General features: G+C 44.7%; 1 protein-coding gene across 2 annotated transcripts in view; it reads right to left on the reverse strand.

Annotated features, from left to right (window-relative positions):
• LOC139581666 (serine/threonine-protein phosphatase 2A 55 kDa regulatory subunit B beta isoform-like) overlaps nt 1-12,500 on the reverse strand; it is a 49,557-nt gene that overhangs the window by 6,064 nt on the left and 30,993 nt on the right. For both annotated transcript variants that reach the window (XM_071411667.1, XM_071411669.1), the window contains exons 2-6: nt 10,309-10,406; nt 9,826-9,991; nt 8,519-8,631; nt 2,503-2,680; nt 583-747 (exon numbers count right to left, since the gene is read on the reverse strand). In XM_071411667.1, the coding sequence (XP_071267768.1) occupies nt 583-747; nt 2,503-2,680; nt 8,519-8,631; nt 9,826-9,991; nt 10,309-10,406 (720 nt within the window). The remainder of the gene's footprint in view (nt 1-582; nt 748-2,502; nt 2,681-8,518; nt 8,632-9,825; nt 9,992-10,308; nt 10,407-12,500) is intronic.

The raw sequence follows: 12,500 nt of genomic DNA on the forward strand, positions 1-12,500 counted from the left end.
TAGTACACTATATAGGGGATAGGGCCCTGGTCAAAAGTAGTACACTATATAGGGGATAGGGTGCCATTTGGGACACAACCGTGGTATTTCCATCGGGAGGTATATTGTTATTATAATATATATATTTATTTAGCATTATACACCATCGATCCTCAGGCTTAAATGTCAATGTATTCATTATTCATTTCCTTCAGAGGCATATGCATATCATCCGACAGGGGCTTTGAGACGGTGAGCCTTTCATTGTCTTGACTGGGAGAGAAGACAGACAGACAACCTTATTGATGTTTGTGGTTATCATTCCTAGCCATGTCATTGACTGTAGTAGGATAAAGGTTGGTTCAATAGAGACAGAGACTTGACTTCCCTCCCTCTCTCCCTTCTTTTCTCAATCTCTTTCCCCCTCCACAGAGAGTGGCATGGCTGTCACACCATGTACCATGTTTGAGTGGTGTGTGTGTGTGTGTGTGTGTGTGTGTGTGTGTGTGTGTGTGTGCGTGCGTGCGTGCGTGCGTGCGTGCGCGTGTGTACATGTGTGCTTGAATACGTGTGTCTGTGTGTATGCCTGTTCCCAGTACTCACACTTGCAGTGTGTGTCGCAGAGCGCCTGTTTCCTCATGTCACAGAGTCGTACTGACCCTCTACTGCTACTGTAAGCCAAGGTGTTGCACTGCTGAGGATGGAACTCTGCTGCTGTAATCACCTCCGTCAGATCCTCCATGTTACACGGCTTAATGTCCACGATGTCTGGGGAGGGGCATGCTCAGGGACAAATAACAATTCAGCTAAATGGTGTTTAAGACAAGACAGACAAACAGAATACAGGCTTAGCACTTGTTCCTAGGTTATTTGAAGCAGCAGTCGGTAACCTAGAAATGTTGTACGATCGTGGCCAAAAGTTTTGAGAACGACACAAATATACATTTCCACAAAGTTTGCTGCTTCAGTGTCATTAGATATTTTTGTCAGATGTTACTATGGAATACTGAAGTATAATTACAAGCATTTCATGTGTCAAAATGCTTTTATTGACAATTACATGAAGTTGATGCAGAGTCAATATTTGCAGTGTTGACCCTTCTTTTTCAAGACCTCTGCAATCCGCCCTGACATGCTGTCAATTAACTTGTGGGCCACATCCTGACTGATGGCAGCCCATTCTTGCATAATCAATGCTTGGAGTTTGTCAGAATTTGTGGGTTTTTGTTTGTCCACCCGCCTCTTGAGGATTGACCACAAGTTGTCAATGGGATTAAGCTCTGGGGAGTTTCCTGGCCATGGACCCAAAATATCGATGTTTTGTTCCCCGAGCCACTTAGTTATCACTTTTGCCTTATGGCAAGGTGCTCCATCATGCTGGAAAAGGCATTGTTCGTCACCAAACTGTTCCTGGATGGTTGGGAGAAGTTGCTCTCAGAGGATGTGTTGGTACCATTCTTTATTCATGGCTGTGTTCTTAGGCAAAATTGTGAGTGAGCCCACTCCCTTGGCTGAGAAGCAACACCACACATGAATGGTCTCAGGATGCTTTACTGTTGGCATGACACAGGACTGATGGTAGCGCTCACCTTGTCTTCTCCGGACAAGCTTTTTTCCGGATGCCCCAAACAATCGGAAAGGGGATTCATCAGAGAAAATAACTTTACCCCAGTCCTCAGCACCTGTACCTTTTGCAGAATATCAGTCTGTCCCTGATGTTTTTCCTGGAGAGAAGTGGCTTCTTTGCTGCCCTTCTTGACACCAGGCCATCCTCCAAAAGTCTTCGCCTCACTGTGCGTGCAGATGCACTCACACCTGCCTGCTGCCATTCCTGAGCAAGCTACTGGTGGTGCCCCGATCCCGCAGCTGAATCAACTTTAGGAGACGGTCCTGGCGCATGCTGGATTTTCTTGGGCACCCTGAAGCCTTCTTCACAACAATTGAATCACTTTCCTTGAAGTTCTTGATGATCCGATAAATGGTTGAATTAGGTGCAATCTTACTGGCAGCAATATCCTTGCCTGTGAAGCCCTTTTTGTGCAAAGCAATGATGACGGCAAGTGTTTCCTTGCAGGTAACCATGGCTGACAGAGGAAGAACAATGATTCCAAGCACCACCCTCCTTTTGAAGCTTCCAATCTGTTATTCGAACTCAATCAGCATGACAGAGTGATCTTCAGCCTTGTCCTCGTCAACACTTACACCTTTGTTAACGAGGGAATCACTGACATGATGTCAGCTGGTTATTTTGTGGCAGGGCTGAAATGCAGTGGAAATGTTTTTTGGGGGGATTCACTTCATTTGTATGGCAAAGAGGGACTTTGAAATTAGTTGCAATTCACCTGATCACTCTTCATAACATTCTGGAGTATATACAAATTACCATCATACAAACTGAGGCAGCAGACTTTGTGAAAATTTATATTTGTGTCATTCTCAAAACTTTTGGCCACGACTGTAGACAGATAAACTATGACAGAGGGTATGTTAGTATGGGGTTAAAGGGTAAAGGTGAAAGGATACTGAAGCTCTGGTCAGTGATCTCCAGGTTCCACAGGTTGACCCTGAGGTCATCCGTGGAGATGTAGGTCTGGAGGTCAGAGTTCACGGAGATGGAGTTGATGTGGTAGGTGTGGGCGTTACTGAAGACACGCCGCGCTGTCGCCTCCACCATCAGATCTGAGTTCTGGAGGACAGGCACCTGGCAGGGAGGGAGCACATCTTTTCACATCACCTGACTGACTCTGTGACCTCAGGAATATATCACTTAAATATCATCAAACTTAATTGTATCACAGATCATAGAATCTAAGACTGCGAGAGCATTCACAGATTGACTATGCATACCTTGAGGGCTCTTTCTATTTCAGTACACGTGAAGGCCTGGTTCTATACAGCCATTCAGTCTCTGCTACACACGTACACCGTGAATGCCTGGTTCTATACAGCCATGCAGTCTCTGCTACACACGTACACCGTGAAGGCCTGGTTCTATACAGCCATGCAGTCTCTGCTACACACGTACACCGTGAAGGCCTGGTTCTATACAGCCATGCAGTCTCTGCTACACACGTACACCGTGAAGGCCTGGTTCTATACAGCCATTCAGTCTCTGCTACACACGTACACCATGAAGGCCTGGTTCTATACAGCCATTCAGTCTCTGCTACACACGTACACCATGAAGGCCTGGTTCTATACAGCCATTCAGTCTCTGCTACACACGTACACCGTGAATGCCTGGTTCTATACAGCCATGCAGTCTCTGCTACACACGTACACCATGAATGCCTGGTTCTATACAGCCATTCAGTCTCTGCTACACACGTACACCGTGAATGCCTGGTTCTATACAGCCATGCAGTCTCTGCTACACACGTACACCATGAATGCCTGGTTCTATACAGCCATTCAGTCTCTGCTACACACGTACACCATGAATGCCTGGTTCTATACAGCCATGCAGTCTCTGCTACACACGTACACCGTGAATGCCTGGTTCTATACAGCCATTCAGTCTCTGCTACACACGAACACATCTTTCCATATGACTTCATGTACTGTATGTCTCCACTTTAATGTAGTGGTAGACAGCATAGCAGCAGGCCTAGTGAGCTGGTGTTAGGACTGAGGAGCCATAGCAGCAGGCCTAGTGAGCTGGTGTTAGGACTGAGGATCCATAGCAGTAGGCCTAGTGAACTGGTGTTAGGACTGAGGATCCATAGCAGTAGGCCTAGTGAGCTGGTGTTAGGACTGAGGAGCCATAGCAGCAGGCCTAGTGAGCTGGTGTTAGGACTGAGGATCCATAGCAGCAGGCCTAGTGAGCTGGTGTTAGGACTGAGGATCCAGAGCAGTAGGCCTAGTGAGCTGGTGTTAGGACTGAGGAGCCATAGCAGTAGGCCTAGTGAGCTGGTGTTAGGACTGAGGAGCCAGGGAGGGCCTAGTGCGCTGGTGTTAGGACTGAGGAGCCAGGGAGGGCCTAGTGAGCTGGTGTTAGGACTGAGGAGCCAAGGAGGGCCTGCAGAGGAACCACACTCACACTACACTGCATTCTCCCCCCATGCCTTTCAACCTCGGTAACAGCCACACTCTACTATTCCCAACTTCCCAACAGACTGTAGAGACACACAGATGTCATCCATTATGGTATATGACATACAGTACAGTAGAAGATAGGAGAGAAGAGAGAGAGACAGAGAGACAGAGAGCGAGGAAGAGAGCGAGAGAGAAAAGGGAAACCAGTGAAGAACAAACACTATTATAAATACAATCCATATTTCTGTTTATTTATTTTCCCTTTTGTACTTTAACAATTTGCACATCATAGATATATGACATTTGAAATGTCTCTATAATGTTTACTGTTCATTTTTATTTTATTTTTTAAAGTTTTATTTATTGTCTATTTAACTTGCTTTGGCAAGTTAAATAAAGCCCTTTAAATTGAATTGAATTGAATTGAGAGACAGAGACAGAGACAGACAGAGAGAGAGAGAGAGAGGCCATTAATAGATGCATGCCAACACGTCTGCCATGCTGATCCTTAACACTGGGGACCCTCAGGGGTGTGTACTTAGTCCCCTCCTGTACTCCCTGTTCACCCACGACTGCGTGGCCAAACATGACTCCAACACCATCATTAAGTTTGCTGATGACACAACAGTGGTAGGCCTGATCACCGATAATGATGAGACGGCCTATAGGGAGGAGGTCAGAGCCCTGGCAGTGTGGTGCCAGGATACCAACCTCTCCCTCAATGTGAGCAAGACAAAGGAGCTGATCGTGGACTACAGGAAAAGGCGGGCCGAACAGGCCCCCATTAACATCGACGGGGCTGTAGTGGAGCAAGTCGAGAGTTTCAAGTTCCTTGGTGTCCACATCACCAACAAACTATCATGGTCCAAGCACACCAAGACAGTCCTGAAGAGGGCACGACAAAAACCTATTCCCCCTCAGGAGACTGAAAAGATTTGGCATGTGTCCCCAGATCCTCAAAAGGTTCTACAGCTGCACCATCGAGAGCATCCTGACTGGTTGCATCACCGCTTGGTATGGCAACTGCTCGGCATCTGACCGTAAGGCGCTACAGAGGGTAATGCGAATGGCCCAGTACATCACTGGGGCCAAGCTTCATGCCATCCAGGACCTATATAATAGGTGGTGTCAGAGGAAAGCCCTTAAATTGTCAGAGACTCCAGTCACCCAAGTTATAGACTGTTTTCTCTGCTACCGCACGGTAAGCTGTACCAGAGCGCCAAGTCTAGGACCAAAAGGCTCCTCTACGGCTTCTGTCCCCAAGCCATAAGACTGCTGAACAATTAATAAAATCATCACCAGACAATTTACATTGACCCCCCCCCCCCCCCCTTTGTACACTGCTGCTATTCGCTGTTTATTATCTATGCATAGTCACTTCACCCCTACCTACATGTACAAATTACCTCAACTAACCTGTACCCCGCACACTGAGTCGGTACCGGTTGTCACGTCCTGACCATAGAAAGCTTTTATTTTCTATGGTAGACTAGGTCAGGACGTGACTGGGGGGTTGTTCTAGTTTATATTTTCTATGTGGGGTTCTAGGTTTATATTCTATGTTGGTGATTTGTATGAATCCCAATTAGAGGCAGCTGGTTATCGTTGTCTCTAATTGGGGATCATACTTATGTTGTGTCTTTGGCTATGCCGGATTAAGTGATATGACATGCTATTCTATAAAATCCTTTCTCTGTAATTAATATTACCTGATTGAGCTAATCATGTAAATGTAATTAACTAGAAAGTCGGGGCACCACTAAATAATATTTATAGAGCAGTTATCTTCCGAATAAACTCTTAAAGACCTAGTAATATTTTACATCAATAGCAGTCAATATTAATCGTCACCTTATTTCAGTCTCATCTGAAAGTTGTAAATTCTTGGTTATCTTCACGAACCCTGGCTAACAAGTTTAATCAGCAATGCAAAATTGGGTTTAATTATTTATTTACTAAATACCTAACTAATCACACAGAATTACATATACACAGAATGAATCATACCTTGATTACAAATGATGTCATATAGGAAAATGTCCCTAGCGAACGGATATGACAGCTGGTTACACAAAGAAAAGGGGGATGGGTTTGAGTGAACGAGCGGGAAGACTGAAGAACAAAGGGAGAAGCGACGTCTCTATCGGGCCGTAGGCAGCTACTCTATCGTAAATACAGAATCTTATGCATTCTAAATTACCGCCCATTTGTAAAAGGAAAATGCAATCAATATTTACTCTGAGCTGCGCTTCAATAGGTTGGTGGTAGATGGAAGGCCGTGTTGCCCAACAGACTCCTTTGTCCTTTGAAGAGTGTCTCTGGTGGTGAACGGGATACTCTGTCCGTCCTTTCCTAGCCCACGTTTACAGCGGCCGCTGATAACTCAACGGCTAGGAGGTATCACTTCTGTAGCGAATAAGAGTTCAAAGTTCATACCATTCATTCGCAACCAAAGCTCACGCTGAGGTTGGCTTCGTTCTGTAGTTATTATCTGAATCCTTCGTCCTAATGTACCCGGAACAGGAGGTTACATTTTCGTCAAGGGCTTATATAGTGGAGGGAGAGAAGGGTGTGTTTCATAGTTTATAACTCATGTCTCTTCATAGGGGCGGGCCACTGATTGAGCAGAGCTCTAATCTTATGAAAACCCAATTCTCTCATTTGGAAGCTAAAATTACATTTAATCTTTTCACAAATAGTTTAATTTAAATTGCATTTAAATTGCACAACAATTCCATGTGAATCTGATAACTATAATGTGTAGACTTTCCCAGATACAGTTTATGTCGTCCTGTCATCAGTCGTAATGTCTCAGATGACAACCGAACTGACATCATATTCATTAAGTACCAACGCATATTTTCAACTGGTTCTATTACCGAAATATGGTTCCTTTCCCTCCACTTGTTTGATGTTCCCAGACTCTCTATGTTTAACAAAGGCTATTCAAGAGTCCCTCAGTAGAGTCAGAGAGAGAGGGAAGGGAGAAAGGTATTTATGGGGAGGGGGGGGTCATAAACCTTACCCACAGGCCAACGTCATGACACTTAAGTAGCATTTATTCCACCTGTGGGTTATGGGATATTGTTTATGTTTAGTTGCCTGTTAGCACTGCATTGTCGTCACGGTTCGTTTATTCTTTATTGTTTTGGTTTTTCTAAGTTTCACTTTCTCTAATAAAATATGTGGAACTCTACGTACGCTGCGCCTTGGTCCGACCATTATCACGAACAGCGTGACACCGGTGCCCCCTGTATATAGCCTCGTTATTGTTATTCTTATTGTGTTACATTTTCTTTTTCTTTTTTTTACTTTAGTGTACTTGGTAAATATTTTCTTAACTCTTCTTGAACTGCACTGTTGGTTAAGGGCTTGTAAGTAAGCATTTCACGGTAAGGTCTACACTTGTTGTATTCGGCGCATGTGACAAATAAAGTTTGATTTAATTGAGCAGGGATTCTCTGTGTGAGAATGAAAGAATATGGTTGGCTGGGTGATGGGATTGCGAAGAAGGTAGAGTGAAAGAGAGATATAGAGAGATGTTTCCCTTCATCGCATTCATCTCAGTGCACATATCGATCAGTCTCTCACTCCGTCCCTCCCTCCCTCCTCCGAGCCGTCTGTCAGTGCTGACGGAGCATATGAGATCTGTCATATAAATGATTCTCCATACCAGAGTATTGAAAAACGGATTCTTCTCTCAGTGATAAGGAGCGAATGTACCATGAGAAATAGACCTGTCCTGAGAGAAATGAGCTGCATATTCAATGGCAATGTGCAAAGTCATTTGGAATAGCCAAACTTCTATGAGTTCATTTGGGAGAGTAATATTGTATATTGCCAGAAGACTGAAACACAAGCATTTGTTTATATATCCTCGTTCATAAAGTATTCATGTCAGTGATATCAAACAACATCCTTCTCATCTTGGGACCCCTGGGGACAACGATATATTAACTCTTATGACCTGGTATTATTCTGTCCTTATGAGATACTGTGTGTGTGTGTGTCTGTGTGTAACTCTTATGACCTGGTATTATTCTGTCCTTATGAGATACTGTGTGTGTGTGTCTGTGTGTAACTCTTATGACCTGGTATTATTCTGTCCTTATGAGATACTGTGTGTGTGTGTGTCTGTGTGTAACTCTTATGACCTGGTATTATTCTGTCCTTATGAGATACTGTGTGTGTGTGTCTGTGTGTAACTCTTATGACCTGGTATTATTCTGTCCTTATGAGATACTGTGTGTGTGTGTGTCTGTGTGTAACTCTTATGACCTGGTATTATTCTGTCCTTATGAGATACTGTGTGTGTGTGTGTCTGTGTGTAACTCTTATGACCTGGTATTATTCTGTCCTTATGAGATACTGTCTGTGTGTAACTCTTATGACCTGGTATTATTCTGTCCTTATGATTCTGTCCTTCCTGTGTTTGTGTGTCTGTGTGTGCGCGTCTGTGTGCGTCTGTACGTGTTTTTGCGCGCGCGTCTGTGTGTGTTCTCACCCGTAATGAGGTAATTGTGGATGGGTGTCTGATTCGTCCGTCTTCATCCTTCAGGTTGTATCCCTCTGGTCGTCTGTCTCTCTCACGAATCTTCCAGAGCTTCACTGTCTTATCTATACACACACACACACGCACGCACGCACACACACATAAACACACGTACACCGAACACAAAGGGAGAGACCGAAACAGAGAGAAAAAAAGAGAGAGAACGAGAGAATGTAAGAGAGAGAGAATGAAAGAGAGAGAAAGGAAGAGGGAGAGATAATAAAGAGAGAGTATTAAACTCCATGCTACCGTGAGTGTGGGTGGTGTGAGCTGCGTCTGCTGTTCAATCTGTCACAGTGATGGACTGATGCCAGCCTGGATGGTGCTGCCTATGACAGTGGTCATAGAGATGACATAGTGATGTTATAACTGCTGTCATAAGGAGGATCAGAAACAAGTCCATGGGTTAATCAGTAGAACCAGGTGTACTGTAGGTAACCTGTATATAATGGTTCAGGCAGATACATACTGTATATTGTACACCTGCTCTGACCAGGTGAATCCAGGTCAAAGGTATTGATGTCACAATTAATGTAGATAAAGGGGAGGAGACAGGTTAAAGAAGGATTTTTAAGCCTTAAGGCAATTGAGACATGGATTGTGTATGTGTGCCATTCAGAGGGTCAATAGGCAAGACAATGGTTTAATGCCTTTGAAGGGGTATGGTAGTAGGTGCCAGGCGCACTGGTTTGAGTGTGTCAAGAACTGCAATGCTGCTGGGTTTGTCACGCTCAACAGTTTCAGTGTGTATCAAGAATGATCCACCACCCAAAGGACATCCAGCCAACTTGACACAACTGTGGGAAGCATTGGAGTCAACATTGGCCAGCATCCCTGTGGAACGCTTTCGGCATCTTGTAGTCCATGCCCTGATGAATTGAGGCGGTTCTGAGGGCAAAAGTGTGTGTGGGGGGAGGTGCAACTCAATATTAGGAAGGTGTTCTTAATGTTTTGTTCATTGCCTCTAGCCTATTAGATATGTGTGTGTTCTGCTTGACTGAGCCAAAGCCACCAGCAGAATCCTTGCCGATTTGAGAGCTTCACGCATGGATGCAACAGCAGGACACACACACTCATGCACGGACACCCACGTATGAATAGACACACACAGCAGGGCCACTCGACCAGATGGAGCTCCTCTGGCTTTGGTTCCACTGCTTCTAACTCCTATACACACACACACACACACACACACACACACACACACACACACACACACACACACACACACACACACACACACACACACACACACTCACCGTTGGTGGAGAGGAGAAAGTAGGCGGCGTTCTGCTGAGGAAGCCATCTGATCTTGTTGATCTTCTCCTCGACCTCCAGACTCTTCAGGTAGTCAAACTCTGGATCATGACTCTGGAACGTACTGTACACATTATACTCCCCTCGCTTCTGGGGCTCGCTTTTAGTCTGGGGTGGAGAGGGAGGGGGAGAGAGAGAGAGAGAGAGAGAGAGATAGGGAGGGAGAGAAAGAGGGAGAGAGAGCAGAGGAACACACAGGTTGGTTTGAAGGTACCGTAAATAAAATAATCCCCTCGCCGCTGGGGCTGACTCTTAGTTTGGGAGGAGAGAGGAGGAGGGCAGAAGAGAGAGGGGGAGAGGAACACAGCTTAGACATGTTATACTCTCTGGGGAGAGGGAGGTGGGAGACAGAGATGAGGGGAAGGAGGGAGAGAGATACAAAGGTAAAGAGAGAGAAAGAAAGAGAGAGAGTGTGTGTTTCTTACCTCCTGTTCTCTCTGGAAGACCACCACTCTTCCTCCTTTGTCCCCTGTGGCCAGCAGCTCCCCCGAAGGGTTAAACTCCACCGTGGAGATGATGTCAGCTAATACAAAACACATACACAGTTAATATTACCAGCTATATTGTGAATAATGTACCACAGGGATAATGTACCACAAGGATAATGTACCACATGGATAATGTATCACATAGATAATGTACTATGGGGATAATGTACCACAGGGATAATGTACCACAAGGATAATGTGTCACATGGATAATGTGTCACAGGGATAATGTACCACAAGGATAATGTACCACATGGATAATGTATCACATAGATAATGTACTATGGGGATAATGTACCACAGGGATAATGTACCACAAGGATAATGTGTCACATGGATAATGTACCACATAGATAATGTACTACGGGGATAATGCAACACATGGATAATGTACCGCGGGGATAATGTACCACAGGGATAATGTACCACAGGAATAAAGTAACACAGATATATTTTCACACAGAGATTAAAGTTAGCTGCACAGAGACACAAGCATTTGCTACATCTTAAAATAATATTTTTTTTGAAAACTCATTTTCACCCATTTTCCATTTACCAAAAATATAATTAAACCTGAAAGCTTCAGCTTGCCTTATAGTTTATAGCACAACATATTTTAGAGCAGAATATCTAGGAAACAACGGGTTGCCCTGGTAACCCAGATAAAAGGAGAAATATAGGTAAAAGATGTGGGTTAAACGACGGTCCGAAACCGATTGTGTTATTTCATCTAATTCACCCCAATCATCAGACTAAAATATTCTGGCCATTAGCCAGTTAATTAACTTAACAATCCTCACACAATCAGTAACTCATCAGAATCTCAGCAGAATCTCATCAGTTCTGTAGCAGATTTAAAGCATCCTATCATCACACGATCAGTGCAATTGTTTTCCTCTCTACATGAATTAAGCAGCTCTTATCCCCCACAGGAGTCACAGTGGTGAAGTAGTCCCTAATGGACCTAGACGTTTTCCTCTCAAGTCATTAGTACATGAAACCAGACATCTTCGATCCACAGACACAGAGAGATTATATGGGCACTACTTTATGACAGAATTCAACTGATGCACACATCCAAATCACATAGTTTCACAGCCAAGCTCATAGACACCAGTTCAGTGCATTTGGCTCCTCGGCCGCTGGAAGGAGCTAAAACCAATACATGTCTCACATCAAGCTTCTGGGTTTCTAGACTGTAACACAGACAGACGACCTTTGAGATTCCTCCTCCTCTCCTCCTGAAACACAGGCATCTGATCTGCCTGGATTTAGGATAGACTACAGCTCTCTAAAAAACCTAGAGATGGATACGTCTCTCAACATCCAACTGGTTTGTTCCCGACACAAGAGGAGGCTGGTAGGAGGAGCTATAGAAAGAAAGAAAGACAGATAGAAAGAAAGAAAGAAAGAAAGAAAGAAAGAAAGAAAGAAAGAAAGAAAGAATGAAAGGGACATTGGGGCCGGGGCTCAGTGAGAGTGAGAGAGATTACATATAGATTACATGTCATCCCAGTTTAAATATTAAGGTCATTGTTCCGATGGGTAAATTACATATAGATTACATGTCATCCCATGTCACAGAGAAAAGGTCATGTTGCTATCCCAGCTCCCTGCCTCCATGTCACAGAGAAAAGGTCATGTTGCTATCCCAGCTCCCTGCCTCCATGTCACAGAGAAAAGGTCATGTTGCTATCCCAGCTCCCTGCCTCCATGTCACAGAGAAAAGGTCATGTTGCTATCCCAGCTCCCTGCCTCCATGTCACAGAGAAAAGGTCATGTTGCTATCCCAGCTCCCTGCCTCCATGTCACAGAGAAAAGGTAATGTTGCTATCCCAGCTCCCTGCCTCCATGTCACAGAGAAAAGGTCATGTTGCTATCCAAGCTCCCTGCCTCCACGTCACAGAGAAAAGGTCATGTAGCTATCCCAGCTCCCTGCCTCCATGTCACAGAGAAAAGGTCATGTTGCTATCCAAGCTCCCTGCCTCCATGTCAAAGAGAAAAGGTCATGTTGCTATCCCAGCTCCCTGCCTCCATGTCACAGAGAAAAGGTCATGTTGCTATCCCAGCTCCCTGCCTCCACGTCACAGAGAAAAGGTCATGTTGCTATCCCAGCTCCCTGCCTCCAC

This window comes from Salvelinus alpinus, chromosome 7 (assembly GCF_045679555.1).
Source record: "Salvelinus alpinus chromosome 7, SLU_Salpinus.1, whole genome shotgun sequence".
Taxonomy (NCBI): Eukaryota; Metazoa; Chordata; class Actinopteri; order Salmoniformes; family Salmonidae; genus Salvelinus; species Salvelinus alpinus.